General features: G+C 40.2%; 2 protein-coding genes across 2 annotated transcripts; both read right to left on the bottom strand.

The window, feature by feature from the left end:
• Nucleotides 1–1,535: 1,535 nt before the first annotated feature.
• Nucleotides 1,536–11,116, bottom strand: NUP35 (nucleoporin 35). The gene is made up of 9 exons (XM_065841088.2): nucleotides 10,967–11,116; nucleotides 9,971–10,141; nucleotides 7,982–8,109; nucleotides 6,031–6,091; nucleotides 5,297–5,438; nucleotides 4,844–4,913; nucleotides 4,625–4,753; nucleotides 2,515–2,682; nucleotides 1,536–2,186 (listed from the first exon to the last, which is right to left on the bottom strand). The coding sequence occupies exons 1-9, from the start codon at nucleotides 10,998–11,000 to the stop codon at nucleotides 2,109–2,111; spliced, it is 981 nt and encodes a 326-aa protein (XP_065697160.1). The 5' UTR covers nucleotides 11,001–11,116; the 3' UTR covers nucleotides 1,536–2,108.
• A 567-nt stretch (nucleotides 11,117–11,683) lies between these two features.
• DUSP19 (dual specificity phosphatase 19) lies at nucleotides 11,684–18,867 on the bottom strand. Its single transcript, XM_065841089.2, has 4 exons — nucleotides 18,599–18,867; nucleotides 18,329–18,375; nucleotides 17,128–17,280; nucleotides 11,684–12,540 (listed from the first exon to the last, which is right to left on the bottom strand). The coding sequence occupies exons 1-4, from the start codon at nucleotides 18,816–18,818 to the stop codon at nucleotides 12,319–12,321; spliced, it is 642 nt and encodes a 213-aa protein (XP_065697161.1). The 5' UTR covers nucleotides 18,819–18,867; the 3' UTR covers nucleotides 11,684–12,318.
• Nucleotides 18,868–20,159: the final 1,292 nt, after the last annotated feature.

The following is a 20,159-nucleotide window of genomic DNA, read 5'->3' on the forward strand; positions in this document are numbered from 1 at the left end:
TTAAGAAGGTTTACTTGAAGACTTTCCTAGTGTTTCAGAGATTCTTCACGTGTACTTCTCAATATCCTGTGTTCTTTCACACATAGCCCTTGTACACTCATATAATTTGTAACAGTATCATCAGGAACACATTGCAAAACGCTGTGCAGGGGTTTGTGCAGCATGGGACTGTAAAGTTCTCACACTTAGTAAACCAAAATTATTGATACCAGGATTTAAATAGTACATGACACTAAGACAACATATTAAGTCTTACCAGCAGTCCAACTTACCACAGTTTTAAATCTGGTACTTATTGGTGAAACAGGTCAGCCAAACTACTGACTTTAGCTTCAGACTTACTTATTCTGAGTTCAGTCTTATTCTTCACCACTTCACTAAACTAAATCCTATACACATCATTACAAGTCTGAAGTGCACCAGAAGTACATTTTGCCAAGCAATTAAACACAATAATTTAGCTGAGCTAGCTATTTTGTCTGAATTCATCTGCATGACCAATATTTTTTTCACAAAGAAAAAGCCAGATGTATCTGGGAAAGCAGGTTCAGATATTAATTAGGTTTGAGCAGCTCATTTTGATCAAAAGTAAATGAATGAGTAGCAACCAATATTTCAAAAGCAACAGCCAGCAAATACAGTCAAATGCATCTCGAAAAATCTCTGAATCTGCCTGCACGTATGTTACTGCTAAAGCAAATAACAAACCACAAAGTGCCCTGAGGTAGAAACCCAACTTCCCACTAAGTGCTTTGGGGATTTTAGTCAGGACTATCCCCAGCTTAATCCTGTAAACTAGATTCCCATTAGCATTTGAGGGACATTAGGCATGGTCCTGGACTAATCTTTCCATCTTATTTCATCAAAGTAGTACAGCTGAAGAACTCTTGAAACCACACTGCAAAGAGAAGCAAATGATGGAAATCTGTATGACTGGATATTCATCTGCCAAACATTGACCCAAACTAAAATGTTGATGTTGACTTACACTAACACAGCAACAAAACCAAAAAAGTAATAGTTGCATGTAGTTTCCAAAGTACTCGAGAAAAGATTGCACTCTTTCCAGATGAAGGAGACCTTTATCTTGAAGACTGAGAGCTTACATGACACATCATTACTTGAGAGGCTCATCTCCAAACGAAAACTTCAAAGGGAAAGTAATTTTTTTAAGTCATCATTCAGACAATACCTTAGAGAAAATTTCTTAGAAGAGTCTTGTAATGAAAGCAGCTCTGGTTATGACACATTACATTTTTCTGTTCAACTATTTCAACTCAACATTTTATAGCTTAGAATGCTACAGTTTGTTACCTGTTAAGTGCACACTGCTATAAAATACCCATGGAGATGACATTTAAACATTGGCTAGTTTTAACGCTAGTTGGTACTATTTCAGTAATAATCAGCAGCGTCTGCTCTGCTAATAAGCTTTTAATAAACATCAGGCAGCATCATACTTAATAGTTAAGAATACTGCAAACAGTTTTTCCTAACAGAACTCATACTTGTTTAAACAACAGCCTAAGAAAAACTTAACTTTATTTAGCTTTATTAATAAAATGAAGAGTTAAAATGTTGCTATGACATTTAGAACATGATGCCACAGATAATTATAAAACAGCAATGAATCCTAATAAAATTACAATTATATTTACTAAGAACAGTCCCTGACTCTGAGAGCCAGCTGTGCATAGTGTTCTTCCTGCAAGGAGCCCATCATCTTTCCAAGAAAAAAAAAAAAAAAAAAATTAAAGGCATCAGTAAATAAAGTCACCATTTTAAACATTTAAACTTATTGGGAAGTAAGTCACAGAAAGTAATTACAGAGGGGGAAAAAAAGTCAGTGCTGTTATTTTTTCTACAATCATGCAATCAGAGCACAAATGGGGAAAAAAAGCACTTATATTTACACTTACTCAGTTTTCAAAAATGTGTGTACATTGCCATTGTTTAAAGTGCAAGCTACATGTCTGCTGAATTAACTGAAGGCATAACAGGTGAGATGGAAGTTAAAATACTGCCACCAGTAGTTATATAACTAACCACGGATGTCAGTAGCATATTTCAAACCCTGACCAATTTAGAGCATTACTTCCTCTTGTATATTACCAGCCGAACATATATTCCATTGCTTTAGATACAATACTTTCATCTTTCTTAGGAGTTTGTCTGTCAGAAACCACCTAGAAGGCAGGGAAAGAGAAAAAATAAAGAGAATCAGTCAACATAGAGTTAATTCTTTTTATACTAGCCAGTTTTTTTTCTTTTCCTTTTCCTCTTTTTCAAAGATGTTCAAAACAAGCCCTTAACCCCTGGAAAAGTGACAAGTCATTATTACTTATTACTATTATTTTAGAGACTGAACAGTCTGAGTTTGTACTTGAACCATGCCTTTCAAGAAATGACAGAAGATAAAGGGTAAGGTCACATTAAAGTTAATGTGTGTACAGCCTCATACAATTAAGGGGAGATATCACAAAGTAACACATGCTTCTCTTTCCCTTAAAATACCTGATAGTCACTAGTGGAAGCTTTATATGCTGTTACAAGAGGTCTCATCGTAGAAATCCTTGTAGTATTATTTGTAGGTTGTACTGGTGTGCCAGTGGATTTTGTAGGTGGAGTGAAAACTGAAGATATTGAAGAGGTAGAGCTTCTTTCAAAGTTTTCCATCACACTCTTAAAAAGAAGGTTAATGTAATGTAAACAAATACCAAAAAACAGTATTTCAACCTTTATTATATAGAATTGTTTGATAAAATAAGTTCACATCTCAGAGTCAGCAAAGACCACAGACAAATTGCTTGTCAGTACAAAGCACTACCAAGCATTTTCCTCACTGTGATCATCTGTGTGGTGGATGATGCCATCGCAAAGCAGTGAAAGCTTTCAATCTGTTCACTGTATGTACTAAATGTCAGCCAAGTTTGAAACAGTAAAGAGAAAGTAAAAAATTTTAAGACTTGCAGCAAACTTCAAGTAGTAACTCTTTGTCAGGCCTAGTTGAAGATAAGCAGCATAACATTCTGTTTCTAAATAATTCTAAAATATTCTACCTGATCTATACAGGAGAGTCTCCAATCTTTTACCAACTTGCAGCATTTTGCTCCGATTCAAATTTGCCCAGGAGTTTCTCCCAGTCCCCTTGGCAAATGCTGGAAAAGGAGTCAGAAAACTCCATTTTTGTAAGCTTACATTTAGAAGGGAATGCACATAGAATGGAAGAAGCAGCAAGTGACTTGATGGGAACAATGTGTTCCTCAAGAACTCTGAGAAAACAAGACTGGGGAGACTCCATTTGCTGCATTTAGACTCAGTGGAACACAGCATTCAACCAGCCTAAAGACATCAGAAGTTCAGAAGCACATCTGGTAGGAGATGGCTATCCAGAAGTCAGGTAGGATTAGTGTCCAGTGTGGGTGGCAGATGACTCTACTCAACACAAGGGGAACTGACTGCTACTTTTAAATGAGAAGCCTACACACTAATGTAAAATCCATCATATCTGATTTCCAGTTGCAAGGAAGAGTTTTACATGCTAATGCCAAACCCTGCAACGGATGTCTCCTGAATCTTCTCTTGCCTCTAAAAATATATATTCATGCTTATGGGTTTATTATTGATATTTGAAAGCGGACACTATTCAGAAAAGACAGAGAATTAAAAAGCAACGAAGATCAGATACATAACAAATTTCTTAGACCATTACTTTTGGATTTTCTGCTTATAGGCAATTCAGTCCTTGATACAAACTGGACATCAAAATAGTCAATAAGGCAGGAAGACACTGGAAGCCATACCAGAAGCCCAAAAAGGAATGGGGCACTGACATCAGTTTCTGAATTTTAATCAGTATAAGAAGTATTTTGAACAGATAAAAATTGAAGTAATTGCAAGCTCAGTTTCTCGGGCTGCTTTCTCAGAATGGTTTACATTTGAAAGCTTACATTACTCTTTAGCATCACTTATCCTTAAAAAGAGAAAAAAATATCTGTGAGCTATAAAAGAATGACTGTCATTTGTGCAAGTGAATGTACAGTGCCCAAGTGTTGCAGGAACTAACGGTCGGGGCATTGTCAATGTCTAGAAACTGATAGTTCATGATTAAACTAGACTGAAATACAGCCATCCTTACCCCAACCACTGTTTCTGTGAAGGCAGATTGTCTTGCTAACAAATTTTCAGTCTAAGGTACTACGATAAACTGAAAAGCCAGAATCAAACGAATAGTCATCTAAAAGAGAGGGACAACTAGGAGAAATAGCAGTCTTAATCTGCCATCACATATCTACAGCAGCCTCTAAATGCCATAAATTTCAGTCTGGTAAACTCTTACCTCAGTCATCTCTGATGCTATGGTTTCACTTCATATCTTGCACAGCAATATAATCCTGTGCCTTACAACTTCCAAGCAACACTGAGGCTTCCAACAGTGATCTTTCCCAGTAGAAAATTTTGTCAAGTACTTAAGAAAAACTCATGTAATGTATAATAGACTACGCCTATAGAACTTCCTATGCTTTGCAGTTCAAAAAGAAAAAATTAAAGAGGTCAGGGAAAACACAGAGGAAGCCCAAAAGCAGAGTAACTTATATTGAAATAAAAGCAACTGTTAACTTACTTTATCTATACACGGCTTGACACCAATCATAATAGATTCACCAAAAATTCTTCCATCTTTGCTTAAGGCTTTACGGGCTTGAAGCTTAGACTGGTATCGAATATGCATCCAGTTTCCTGTGTTGGACATCTGTATGAGATTAAGTGACAACTGTGAAATTCAGCCTTTTAAAGAATGTGCCCAAAAGTTTTCAGAAATAAGTCTCAAACTACGACATACCACATGCTTTAATATGTTTCCATACTGAGCAAACTGTATAAGAATATATGAAGCAGATGCCTGAGGAAATCTGAAAGACAGAAAAAAATACTCAAAGTTAAAATGAGTAGTTTAAGAATTTCAGTGCTAAAATACAATCCTTTGAAGGGTTTTTAGAAAAACAAAAGAGACCAGTGCGTTAATGTCATTTTAGAAGCAGTGACTTGAGGAACATTATCTTCTAGGCATCATTACTTTACCACACACCTCAATGGTAGAATGTTACTATTCACATTTGAAAAAACTAACATGCAGCTTAAGTTAAAGTGCTTCACTAAAGTTTGCTGGCTTTAACCACAGATTTATGTCTGCAGAAGCCAGGAATTCCAGAGAACAGCAATGTCTGAACACTTCTTTCCACATGTTCTCAGGACTTCACCCCTGATTTTTTTAATACTTTGGAAGTCAACTTACCCAAATACAGTTACCCATGTGTCGTCAAGCTGATCTTCTGAAGTTAGGGAATCACCCTGAGTATAAAAAGGATCTAGCTGAGCAGGAGATAGAGTAGTCTTCTTAGGCTGCCCAATACTTGCAGGACTGAACATACTTGAAGCTGTTAAAGTGAAACGGTATTGTTTAGGAAATTATTTTTGCAAGACAGATAAGCTTAAGAGTAACTTCACCTGTATATGGAGGAGTTTGATGGAGGTTTATTTAAGGACACAGACAAACAATAAGTCAATCAAAACTTCACATCTGCAAGCACACTAGCAAGTTTCATGACCAGCAATCTAAATTTCTCCTTGGCCTCTAAACACCAGCAGCTTAATACAGACAGCAAATAGGAACTAGACAGCAGAATTAAGCTTAGCAAGAAGCCATAGGTTCATACACAAGATAAGAAATCTTATGAAGACAGAAGGTGACCCATCAATTTCAGCTGTTTCACTCAAGTGCAACCACCTCTGTGCCAAGTTCAACAACAAATTTTGAATAAGGAATAAGTTTATTGAAATTCAATCAATCAGTCTCAGAGTGGAAAAGTATTTCCTATTCACATCCACATACCTTTTGAAAAGCTTGTAAATGAAGATGCAACTCCTTCACAAATTACCAAGTAATTGATACAGCTTGACCAGTTAAGATTTTTGTGTATTAAGGAAAGCACTAAGAAAGTAGATAATATATTCTGACAGCACATCTACCTGTTCCAGGAGTTGATGGCATAGTTCCAACCAATGGGCTCTGTGTTAGAGAAAAGCTGCCCTGCATTAAAACACAGAAAGTAACAAATCATTCTTACAGGTACTCTTCTCAGATCAGAAGAGATGGGGACAGACTTTTTTTTGCAGGGCTGCTTGTGACAGGACAAGGGTTAACAGTTTCCAACTAAAAGAGGGAAGGTTCAGGGGAGACATGAGGAGGAAATTTTTTACGAGTGGTGAACACACGGGCACAGGTCAAGGCCAGGCTGGACAGGGCTCTGAGCAACCTGATCTAATTGAAGATGTCCCTGCTCATTGCAGGGGGGTTGGACTAGATGAGCTCTAAATGTCCCTTCCAACCCAAACTATTCTATGATTTTTAAGTAACTTGAACATCAGGCAAGAATACTAACTTCTTGCCTTGAGTTACTCCTAACTTTAAGAGTAAGAACAGCCATTTACATATATATTTAATACAAGACTATTAAATGTTATTAACAAAAAGTTATTTGGTAATGTTTTTACATTCTAGCACATAGCCTAGCTGATAGCCTGGACATCCTGTAGGCCTCAGCCACTACATTCTGGAATTTCCAGTTGATTACTAAGCCTTAGAAGAGCGTGCAGTTAACTTTCTTGATCTGGGGCTTAAATGCAAATATCAGAGATAGCATGGGAATGTAGAGCAAACTACAGATGGGAAGCGCCACAAGCAACAAGATTCAGGTACTGTGTACAATGTTTTACCATATAACAGGAACAAGCTACTGATTTACAATTAAGTTTATTTAGTTGAGCTTTAAGTAATAAGAATGGAAAAATCTGTTACCTAACATCAGTCATACACTTTGTAAAACCAAGTACCTTTAGGTATCAATACTCACAAATATTACAACTTAACTTCTTCAAATCAGGCACCTCACTGTTTCACAAATTCATGTGCACAGAATGGATGTCACTACCAAAAGTTACCAGCATCTGATTTTCACTAAAAGACTTCAAAATTATGGGAACATAATCCCCATTTGTGTTCTTCATCACTGAATTACTTTCTCTCTCAACTACTTAGTGCAACTCCACTGAAGGAAAGGATGCTTCAAAGATCTGGCTGCTAGTAGTTTTCTTTTTAACATAGGATGTCTATATCTGAAACAATTTTAGTGTATTTTTAGCTGGAAGCATGGCATTTTTTAGATATCAGACCAAACTGGAGCACCAGGCCTAGCAACATGTGTCCTGATAACTGTTTTATTAAAAAAAAAAAAAAAAATCCAGCCCTTTAAAGCAGTATTGGATTATCTCATTCAAAGGGAATTTGAATTTCCAGAATAAACTTTTCAGAAAGCAATACTCAATAAAAAGACTGCTCATTCAGTGAAAGGCCTTCTCCTTATACCAAAAGAAGTATGTTCACTGAAAAAGAACCTACTAACACTTGACTGCTCAGTTGAGGTAAGTAGTAGAGATTACAAGAATGACCTTCCAGAAATGTTACTGTTGCTCTTTCAATTAATCCCACCTGCTTAGCCAAATTTTTATTAGATACTTTACTCCGCAAAAATTCCTTCTATTTCAGTAAGTGCCCCTATTGTCCACTAGAAGAAATTATTACACATATTTGGACCCTTCTGGCACAATAAATCTGCAAGGTGAAAAGCTGTAACAAGCCTGCATTTGTCTTGGACAAACCATAGCAGCAGCACGATTTGCATTTTTCCTTCTCTACAGTATTGAAAACCAGCAACAATAGAAGATTGCTCCATGATGGCAGCTCTCATTTAGAATACACAGGAGCAGGCACACCAACCAAGCAGAGTAAGCAACAGCATGATCTGAAGGCTCATCAGTCACTTTGCCACAGCAGTTTATACAAATGAGTTAATGAATTTACTGAAGCAGTAACCTACTTCACATTTTCTGCTAAGAGAAAGACAGTACCAAAGCCACTTACTGGTCGTCTTGAGGTTAGCGGTGATGATCCAAGTCCAGGACTAGATAATTCATCATATATGCTTCTAACTGGTGGAGCACCACTTTTATCCTTATGCGTAGGGACTACTGGTTGTGGGGGAGATCCTCCTGCAATTACAAGGAACAAATGAAGAGCACGAGGAAACTTGTAATTTCAGTCACTGCTACTTGTTCTTGAAACTTCAACAGTAAATTCAGCCATGAAAGCCTGTTGATTGTTTCACTGAAGGTTTTCAAAACCATCAAGCCTCACAAACTACTCAGGTTTGAATATTCTACACAAGAATATCACATATATATCAGAAACTGCCTCCTTTCACAGGTATCATCTCTGCTTAAGCCAGCATATTCACTACTTACATGCACTTGTTCTTTTCAAGAAGTTCTGAGTATAGCTATACCTTCCTACTTTAAAGCAGGTTAGCAGTGTATTTTAATTGTTTCAGAGACTAACTTTCCTGTAGCAGAGATGCAAAAGCAAGGTTTTAAAGACTTGATACATACTACATGCTAAATAACCATACCAAAACGCACACAGATATTGCACATTCCCACTGTCCAAATCCCTTTCCTTCCCATATGATTCCATATTAAATAAAAATCTAAGCCCTTGAGAGCAGGGACTGGCTTGCATTTAGACAGGATGAAGTTAAGCCAGTTGCTTTCCCATTTTGTAGACTTTGAGACTTGCAATATAACAGACAATTAAACTGACTGAAAGATCTTGACTTACCTTCAAACACTTTGTACAGGTTTACCCCCACCTCCACCCCTCCAAAAGTAGTTTGATCCAAGAGTTTTCATTTGCAAAAAATTTGGAAATTAAGTTTTTCCAAAGTGCTTTTCAATCCTAAATTCTGAGCTTTAAGTCTCGGCTCTGAACTGTTTACCACACCCAAGAACTGTTACAGTGTATTATATAATGCACTCTCCCATCAAGGTTTTCAGTTTAAGTGAGGTACTTAACCACACATTTTGGGACATCTGTGTTAATATCTTACTGGTTCCTTGTTGCTAGAATTGATACTTTCAGGCTGTAATAACACCTTTTAAAAACAATTAGGTGAAATCCACATGATTATTTTCAATTTCGTAAATATTTTCCTAAGAGGCTTGTATTTAAAGAAAAAATCAAAAACAAATGCAAGAAGCAGATCAGCAGACACCAATCCTACTTGAAATTGAAAGAAAATAATATCTAAAGTTATCTTGCAGTACTTCGGCCCTCAATTTCTCCTTCAAAATTACTAGCATACTATCAGATGTGTAGTTTATTTAGCCAACATCACCCATGACATGAAATAAATCAGTGAAGCTGTAACTACTCACTCATACTTCTAACAGAATAGGGATATACAACACTACCATCCTAGAAACGTGGTTAGGACTTTTTCTAGTCAGATCAACTAGGTGGTTGGAAAGAAGAGCATCTAAAGCTAGGAAAAGTCACTACTCCAACCCAGTTACAACAGATGTCAAGTCAATACAACCACTAGACACTAATTACGGAGTATTTTTTAGTTTTTCTCCATCCAATTTTTAGAAGTCTGAGTGAGTTTTTTAGCATTCACTGCAAAGAAATCAGCAGCTTGCACAATCTGCATTTAGTTTGCCAGGAGACACCTTTGTTTTAACAAAAAGAAAACATTGATGGTTGTATGTGCCACTGACTTGTAGAGAGCTGTATAAATTGGTTTTATATTAGGAAAGTGTCATATTACCTTAACCATAAAAGCAACCTTTCCTGGTAACAAAACTGCCATGTTTAAAATGTTTATTAAACTTGCCTGCTTTGAAGAATTTAGCCAAACCCCATTGAATACACTTCAGTTCATTGTTTATTCAGTGAGTTAATTCATAGCAAGTTATAAAACTACAAGAATTCGAGCCTACAACAGTCATGTAGAGCAATAAGAAAAGCAAGAATTCTACTTTCACGACAATTGCTCAGAATTTAACGAATTCTGACCTGCAAGCAGCATAGACCTCATCTCCATTACACCAACTGAAGGGCCGCTTAAAGAACGCGGTTGCGGAGTCACTGGAGCAGGTAAATCTCCCATCAAGAATCCAGGAAGAAACTGAGCACTAGCTCCCGGTTTTGGAGATGTTGGGGAGCCAAGTGCCATCGGCTCAACTCCTGTATTAATGAAAATAAAATTTAAAAATGTGGAAGAAGCTAAGTGATCTCACCTTCTCCATTGTTTAGTGGTTCTATTAAGGAAATGTAAAGCAATATACAGCAAGGGACTAAGTTCTAATTACTTATTTTCCAAGTAAGCAAAGTTCATCACAACCTTGCATTTTTAGCAACTGCAAGAACTGCCACACAAAAAAATAATTCTTAAAATATACTGGTTTGGTTATGGCTGGATTTCAGGCTTCGCTGGCAGCTTTAGGTTTGGTGTTGTTTGAGAGGCGTTTCTTACACAAAAGCCAGGAGGTCATGGCTGGACCCTCGTCCCCCGGCCCAGGTCCCGCGGCCCAGCGCGGGGAACACGCTCCGGCAGAGCACGGCGGGCTTCCGCCGCCACAGCAGGGCTCACCGCACCCCGCAGCTCTCCTTGGAGCTCGGGGTGCTCCTGGACAGATCTTACACCGCGGGGCACCGGCGCAGCCCCCGCTCGGTTTGCCCTCACGCCCCCTTATCGCTCTCCCGCAGAGGAACGCGCTCATTCGGGCGCGCACTTCCACCGCTCACTTCAACCCGGCGGCGCCCGGACTCCTCCCTGCCTGGAGGAGGAGACCAGCCCCGAGCCCCTTGGCCAGGCCGGAGGGGTGCGGGCAGCGCTCTGGGGACGCGCCGGGCAGCCCTGGCCGGGCGGCGGCCGCCTCTGAGGCGCCTGGCGCCGCCCAACGGCTCCGCACGCGCCCAGCCGCCGCACAGGACGGAGCGCGGCGTAGCCCGGAAAAGCCGAAGGGGCGCAACGCCGTAGAAGGGGAGCAGGGGGATGGAGCAGCTCACCTGCGGGCGGCGGCTCCATGGCGAAAGCAGCCATGTCGGCCCGTGCGGCGGGAAAAGGCCAGCGGTAGCTCCACCGGGCGCTTTCAAACGGGACGGAACTTCCCGCCGCCGTCACTTCCGACCCGCCCCCCCGCCATCTTGTGAGCCGCTCCAGCGGCACGGGCTGTGACGTCACAGCAAAGCAGGGCAGGGCCCGCCCGCTGCGACCGCACTGAATCATTTATCCAAACACAGAATTCCTTGTATTTTATTGTACATTAACATATCAAACCATTTAGAACTGTCAGGAAGGCCACAAAAACATTATTAAAGTCTTTAAGTTTTTTTAAAACATGACACCTGGAGACAGCAATTCCAGCCCGAGATCGGTCAGGAGGGTCCGTTCCCTGCCATGTGATACCAGTTCCTTAGACATGTGGAGTACAGTGAGGGGACAGCAGCTGAACGCAAAGGCAGCAGCAGCGAGTCAGAGATAGGTTGTGTTTCTTATCACCACCAAAATGATCTTTAAAAAGCCCCCGATAGCCTGGCTCCAGCACTTTGAATATATCATGTTAACGCACTTCAAATCACTACCTGATGAGAAACAGCAGCAAGAAATGAAGCATTAAAGCATTTTAAACTTCTTTGCTTCCATCAAAAAAACGTTGGTTTTAATTTCCAAAATTTAATGGCTGGCTAGCCCACAAAATTCAATAAAATCCTCTGCAGTTGCAGTTTAAATTAAAAATCCAATAGAGGTACTTTATTATATGAACATTTTATTATCTAGATTTTATAACCAACTAGAATGCATAAAGATTCGGTTTACTATTTAAAGTAAAGAGGGCAACTACTCTCGGTTGATTTCCTTTCTCTATTGCCTGCATTCTCTGATGGTTCAATAAAAGAAATCATTGGGGTTTTTTCTAATATTGCAAGGAAAGTATTGCAAGTTTCAGTCGCACGCTTCTTGTGTACTCTGGAGTTCTTCAGTGAAGATTGTGGGTAAGCAGGATCATGCATAGGAACAGAGAGATCAGAAAAGGTATCGTGTGATTTGCAACGAATCTCTATCTCGCCATCATACCGCTGGTACAACTGCAGTGGTTGGTACAGCTGGTGCAACTTCAAATTTTTATTAATGCTCTAGGAAGAGCTGCTTCTTGGGCAAAATAATCTCTAAAGTCAGTGGAATACCATTTGGCCTTTAGACTACATGCTGAAAATAAGGAGGTCAAAGGGGGGGACACAAAAAAATGTGCAGAGGAAGACTTTAAAATGCACATGTGAACGGGGACTGCAAAAATGACAGTACATCCAACATCTGTTACTGTATAGTTTAAATAGATAGCTTAACTTCTCCCTTTTGATCAATCATGATCATTTATGCTTCCGTTCGCCTTTATATTCTGTTCTTGGTACTTGTGAAGCTGCTCCATGAAGCCAGGATTTGGACAAGCCGCAGGCCTTGCACTTTTCACCAAGGAAAAGGCGCTAGCAAAACTCAGTCTTTCTGAATTCATCAGAAAACCAGTGACTACTGCCGCGGCACGGGAGACTCCTGCGTTGCAGTGGACCAGTACCACACCATCCTTCAACAAACAAATGTAACATTAGTTGGGATATTCATTAAGTAGATAGCCACAAGTAATAGAAACTTCACATAAAAATCTATTAAGAGTTACTAAAAGTTCCTTGCTGAACTCCAAGCAAATATTTCCATATATAAGTAACTCTGAACACGGATATATAAGCCCCAAATTAAGTATTTTTATAACCAAAGCCACTTAAGCAAATACTTCAAACCTAATTCATACCTTAGAACTAAAACATATTCCTCTGTCCCTTTCTCCAAGACCTGGAAGTAGCCCCCTCATGTAAAAAACAAAATCACAGACATCTGGAATACTAAGTGATCTGATCTAATTGGGTGCCAATTAAAAAATAGATTTTATTTGCAATATAGAAAGGAACTTGGCTGTATCTTGTTACCAGGTTAAAAACATATCAAGGCGGCAAACAGCTAGGCACAGAGGCAGATTTTAGAACACCTTGGAGTTTCAGTCACACGCTTCTTGTGTACTCTGGAGTTCTTCAGTGAAGATTGTGGGTAAGCAGGATCATTCACAGGAACAGAGAGATCAGAAAAGGTATCGTGTGATTTGCAATGAATCTCTATCTCCCCATCATACCACTGGTACAACTGTAGTGGTTGGTACAGCTGGTGCAACTAAGGTCCCTTAAATGGGGGACAAAGGTGCAAAATCCAACACTACTGAACCTCCCATAAATTCACAAACATGTCTCCTGGCAGTTAAAGTCAGGCTTATCCTGAATTACATTTAAAATTAGTGTTTTCATCCTACTTAAGCATTTCCCATAAAACCTTTGAGACACCTGAATGGCTCTTTAAAGAGACACTGCAAATTTCATTAAGAAAAAATGGGTCTGAGTAAACACAGACAAGTAGACAATCTAGTGTGGCCCAGGTGGTGTTTGCAACGCCCAGGCCTTGTGATGGTGTCATGTTCGTACTGCAGACTATGACCTGGAAAAGGTTTGGTCGAAATCCACCAAATGCCACTTTCACAAAAAAAGGCCCTAGCATATTCTGAATAAAGACAGTGAAACATGACACAATGTGCTCAGGTATCTGAGGCTAAATAGATATCATAGAATAGTTTGGGTTGAAAAGGACCTTAAAGCCCATCTAGTTGAACCCCTGCCATGAGCAGGGACATCTTCAATTAGATCAGGTTGCTCAGAGCCCCAGCCTGGCCTGTTTCCAGGAATGATGGGGCATCCAGCATCTCTCTGGGCAACCTGTTGCAGTATTTTACCACCCTCATTGTAAAAAATTTCTAGATACAAACAGCTTCCTCTGTCTGACCTTAACAGGCACAAATTACTCCATGGACATTTTACCTACCATGAAAAAAAAGATGACAACAACATTGTAACCAGCAGGGGTCCTTTCCAGGAACTGGGTGACTTATTATACATTGCAGACCTGGGAGTTGCAATTACCTTGTATGTTAATAAACACACAGAGCAGGAAACGGTTCTTGCTCCAAAAACCTTCCAGTTTAAATAAGACAAAGAAGTATGAAATTGACTGTTATTATCCTCATCAAAGAAATGCCAAGCTGGAACAAGATTTCGGCAGAGGTAGGAATTTAATCTAAGCTCCTGCGTCGCAGCACAAATAACCACAGCACCACCTTTTTTTTTTTTTGCAGTGGAAATCACATCCCCTCGCATTGTCTACTGCAAAATATTATCTTCATTCCCTTTCTCACATTCACAGGGGCATGTCTCCTGATCACAGAGAGTGCAAAGCACATTTGCACACGTATTTCAGCTCACTGATGAAGTGCCAGTGGTGACCTGAAAATCCACTACCTCCTTTATAAAGATGACACTAAAATTATGAAATTAAAAATATTCTTTATGCCACTGCTAATGAAGCAATTGCTGAAGTCTAGCCACTGTAGATCTGAAGTACTTTTTACTGATATAATGGAGTTATTTCAGACATAAGGTACCATAATCAAGATCAATATTTAGCAGTGGCACTGAGGGTACAAAATAAGCATTGATCCTTTTTTCTTTCTTTGTAGAATTCATGCTTTATTTCCCTCTTTCACATTTCTTTAAAGTTTTTTTTAATGACTTCTGTTGTACATTGCCAAAAATTATATAGTGATAGACACAGAATAGACTTGAAAACTACTGAACATGAATGAACATGAGCAGTAACATTTAGCCAAATTTAACAATATTTGTCTTTCCTTGCTAAACCCTGTTGTTTCTTTATACAAAGATTAAATTGATATGTAATTCTTAACTAATTTTGTATTGGGTATGAACACTGAATAAAAGCGAGAAGCAGATTTCAGATATGAAATTAACCTCTATTTACCAATAACTCCTTGCTCTGATCCTGATAACATAACCTTTGCCTACCCAGAAATAGTCCATGCTCTTGCAAGAACCCCTTAGGATTCAAGACCAAATTGTTGTTTTAAAATTCATATACAGAGGGAAGCAAAACTTATTAACAGAAAGTGTTATTGTGCAGTGGAAGAGCCTGGCCAGGGCAGTGGTGGAGTCACCATCCCTGGAGGGGTTTAAAAGACACGTTCATGAGCTTCTTAGGGACATAGTTTAAAAGTGGACTTGGCAGTGCTGGGTTAACAGTTGGACTCTATGATCTTAAAGGTCTTTTCTAACCAAAATTAGTCTATGACACTATAAAATCACCTTCCACCAAGATAAAAGATAAAAGGTGATTATACAGTGGTTATACACAATAGGCAAAAAGCCTCACTGAGTAAATAAATGAAAAAGCAGCATAAAACTTTTGATGAAGAGCCATGGTCTAGTGCAGTTCCTTAGGGATCCACTTTATTTTACAGGGGTGCCAGGGCTTTTTCTTTATCAGGGACAGGGGGAACAATGAGGAGAGATGTTCATAAATGAGCTAAGATTTCCTCCCTGGAAAGACAAGATTTTAGAGGTTTTATAATTAGATATTAAACAGAAAGATAATTAAAAAAAAAAATCCCTCATTGATAGCACTATGATCTGACATGGGTCACCTAACATGCCACGGAAAATCTGCCTGCCAATGTGGACCCTAGAAGAAAAGGTGAGCTCTGATCAGTATCAGAGTTGGTACTATGGTTTCCCCAGACTTGAGCCGTTACAGTTTTAGAAGAGTCAGTCCTTTTACAAGCACCAGCTGGCAGTGACTTACTGAACAGTGCAGGCTTTACTTCCATTCTCTAACTCAAGTGCTCTCATTCTCCTTCATTAAGTTAACCATGTTCTAGTTATAAATTCTCATGTATCATGCTCTGTCACCAGTGAGCATCTCTCCCTCCCCCACATTAGGAGATGAATCAGGAGTATTTCTTCATAATTACTTAAACAGAAAAGCACTCCATGATACAATTTATTATAAGCTCTTTTAACACTATTTTGACAAAGCAAATAAAGTGATTCAAACCATCCAGAGATCTGTCTCTGCATAACTATCATCACATGCTTCAAGTGCTGATCCCATAGAACATCTATTCCATCAATTACCTGCTCTTTTACTCAATTCTCCCATTAAAAACACTTGATATTGCTCTAAGTTTGCAAGAAAACTCCTTAGCTTACAAAATAGTAACGGGAACATAAACACCAACGGCAGAAAGCAACACTGCAGTTATGAATGGCAAGTCTCATTTAGAAAGGAAGTGGAAACCGTAACTAGAAACCTTGAAAAGGTCATTAAGTGAGACTGCATATCACATAGCTCGTAAATGATAAATGAGAGAAGGAAAGAACATTGTGTGACACAAAGAAAGCTGGGGCAAGATTATCTTATTTTATTCCAGCCTATGTAAATAATGAATATGGTAGATACGGTGGAATAACATAAAGTTTGGTTGTCAAGTCATAGTGTTGATCCCAAAGCAATGTTTGTCAGTAAGCCTGAATTTAACAGAGTCAGGGATGGTCCTGGCTACACACAGGTCTGCCAAGCAACCGCCAGAGTCCCTTTACCCTGTTTCCTATGTGATATCTCTTTCAGGATTTTGTTAGCAGCTAAAAATCACTGGTTGGCTCAAATACTACTAAAACATTCTCTGACAGTCTTGGTATGTAACTGTGTGTGGATTCACAGCTGAATGGGTTGCATTTTCAATGGATGATAAAGCACAGGGATGGTGGATGGTTGCTGAGAAGCCACACAGGTCTAAAAAAGCCCTGTTAGGCTTGATTCTCATCCAAAGCAACATCCCTCATAGATAAATTGTAGAAAGTAAAAAAGTTTCTACTTTTCCATCTGTCATATGTAGTGACTTGAGACTTACAATGGTATTTCATTATCTAAAGTCAGACACTGTTCCAAGCTTCATTGAAGATGCATTGCTCTAAAACATATGATACAGCCATTCTAAAAAAAACCCAGTACTGGAGGGAATGAGGATTAACAGTCATGCCATGTCTCTGGGAATGCTTAGAAATAGCTTGAATTCTCTATTTAAAATCAAAATGGGCAATGGCAAAACCATTATTTTGGTACCATACTTTCTTTTGACAAACTAAGCTACTTTCCATTTTAAATAGGCTAATAAATAATCTAAACAGAATAACTAGTAGCATTAATTATTGATGTACTGTACCTGGATCTTGGCTTCCTCAATAAACTCAAAACATTCTGGGAAATAGGAGGTAATATCAGTTTCTGGGAGGTCCAGAATAGAAATAGTCTTGTATATAAAGTCATCAAGGAAGGCATTTTGGACTCCATATGCCACATTTAGAATATGAGTAACCTAAATCAAACAAAAAAAAAAAAATAAAAGGAAAAATGTCATGTTCTGAAGACAGCAAGCAAAATCAGCAGCAGCAAATGTGGATTACTCATTAAGTGTACACAGCTTGTAACTTACATAACTGTATTGTCCGGTTTTCCATAAGTATACCGTCTACGATAGTTTGCTTTTATCCAAGCAAAATTCTATTGACTGTTAAAGTATATTATACTAAAATTCAGGGTTTTTTGAGAGGAAATGAAAAGATCTACGCTCAATTAAACACATACTAAAGTAAAGATATTCAACAGAAACGGGAGCTGTGGGTGCACAGATGGAAAACAATAGAGAAAGCAATAGGAATAAGAGCAGACCACCCAACAATCCCCAAAATTTCAAGCCTGCTCTAACCCATCCTCTTACTATTCCTCCTGCTAAGTGACCAGTACCATCTACTGGAGCAGAAGGATTTCAGAGTAAACTCTACTTGCACTTGGGAGACAAGACCACCTCTGGCCTCATGCCACCTTTGCTCTGCTCAGGCTACAGCCAGGATGTGCGTTATTTTAATTTACAGTGAAGTGACATTTAGATGGCACCATGTGTCAGACTGGTGCACGCCCTGTCCTGCAGAAGCACCACTGTCCAAAGGCCTTAACACCCCATTACCGTAACAGGGAAGAGTAAAAAGACCAAAGTTGGGGACAGACTTAGAGCTGCTGTGTTTTTCTTGTTCCATCAATACCCATAAGGCAAGGAGATCTGATGCTGCTTAGTGTCTGAAGCTGAAATGCATCTGGCAACTCAGGAATCCATTCCAGAAAACAGCTCTAAACGATTAGTCTTGCAGACAAGTATTTTGTTTTCTTGTGAAGCTCACAGGCATCCAATCCATCTGCAGATGGAGCAGCTAGAAGCTCTACTGGTAGCAGCCTTTCAAAAGTGCCAATTAATATATTTAAAAGTTACTTGAGAACATTTTAGACTTTTTAACATACAAACCAAACCCACAAACAAGGAATATGCGAGATTTTTTTTTTTTTCTTTTTTAATTTCTATGTAACGTTACCTTGTACTTTTTCAGCGTTTCCAGGTCGTGAGCAGCATCCTGCGACCCTGAGGAGAAAGGGAGCCGGTTGCCGCGCTGAACCCCTCCCCGGCCAGCGGTCCCGGCTCCGCCGCTTCGGGAGGCTCCCGGCCCCGCCGTCCCGGCAGCCGCTCGCTTGGCGGGACGAACCGCGGCCTTTCGGGCAGCAGCGACGCGCCCCCGTCCCCGGCGAAGCGGGACAAGGCGCGCAGCCACTACCGGGCCCTGCCGCCGCCTCCCGGCCCTACTCACCCAGCAGCAGCCAGGGCTTCACGACGCCGACCTGGAGGTCGGCGCTCAGGTCCTGCACGAAACCACCCCCGGGTGCCGCCGCCGCCTCCTCCTCCACCTGCAGGCAGGCGCCGCGCCACGTCTCGATGATCCTCCTGCCGCTCAGCGTTGTCACGCGGGTGCGCTGCTTCCGTAGGTTGGCCCTGGAGAAGCTGCGGATCTCCTGAGCGAGGGAGTGCATGGCCCGGGCACCGCTGCGGGCACCGGGCACGGCCGCGGGCACCACCCCGGGCACCGGGCACCGGGCACCACCCCAAGCACGGCCGCCCGCCCCGCCTTCGTCCCGCCGCTGCGCCTCGCCATTGGCCGAACGCGGGCGGCCCCCATTGGCTGCCGGCCTCCCGGGGGCGGTGCCTCGGCGCGCGGTGGCGGGGCGCGGCATAAAGGTTCCCACGCCCTGCTCGTTCACCTGAAACTTCGGGGGGTTATTAATTGTTTGTTTTGACCTGCTAGTAAAGAATGCAGCAAGTGTAACTAAAGCAGCTTTTCAAATGTAAAGGCCTCTTTCTGAGGCATTTTTAATTTCCATGTAACGTTTTGCTCTTTCAAGAAAAACCAAATGGTGCAGTATTTCTTGTCTGACTGCAACTGGGATTTATTTTGTGGGAAGCATGGGAAAAATATTTTAGGCAGCTAAATGGAACATATTAGAATTAAATAGCTTGATTTGGGGGGGGTTGTTGAGGTTTGTTTGCTCGTGTTGGTTGGTTGTTGGTTGGTTTTGTTGTTGTTTTTGTTTGTTTTCGCAGAGTCATTGGTTTGGTGACTAAAGGCTAACCAAAATCGGCTTCTCCTGTTTACCAAAGAGGCAAAATAGAAAGTAAAGGAAGGCAAGGTGAGACTGGTTTTTCCCTTATTCCCAAACCACTCAATGCTGATGCTTTTATGTGTTTTCTATGGAGTATAGTGTTACACAGCTAGTTTGTAAGTGCGTGAAATTCTTGTTTGTGAATTTAAATGGTAATACTGTTAGCTTAAATTGTGCCAGAAATACACTACAGTTTTTTTAACAATCTTCCATGCCTATTTATAGAATAAGGATGTATTACTACAGTACTTCCCCTCTGATGTTATAATATTTTTCAAACCTGTGCTGACAGGATATGGTGACTCTGAAAAGATCTTTCTGATAGTTCCTTAGAATGCAGTACAGAATGAGAGTGACTTAGTTCCATGTAAAGAGGCCTATGAGTGCCTTGTCAATTCAAGAGGCAGAGAACAGTGTTGGGAACATCAAGAGCCTAAATTATTTCTAGGAATGCCAGAGGCAATCTTCTGCCAGGAATTAGAAATAAAACAAAATCCATTTCTCATACTGTCTTGAAAAGCAGGAGTGTAAACCAAGTCGTGAAATTGAGGAAGATGCTTAGGACAGGAGAGGAGCAGAACAGATATCTTGGCTGGATTGGAGATGAAGGTAGCAAAGGTGCCAAACAGAAGGCTCCAAGACAAAACATAATTATCAGTGATCACTTTCTGCAAAAATAATTAAATTGTAAGTGCAAGTAGGAGGTTTTGTAAC

Source organism: Patagioenas fasciata, chromosome 7 (genome assembly GCF_037038585.1).
Source record: "Patagioenas fasciata isolate bPatFas1 chromosome 7, bPatFas1.hap1, whole genome shotgun sequence".
NCBI lineage: Eukaryota > Metazoa > Chordata > Aves > Columbiformes > Columbidae > Patagioenas > Patagioenas fasciata.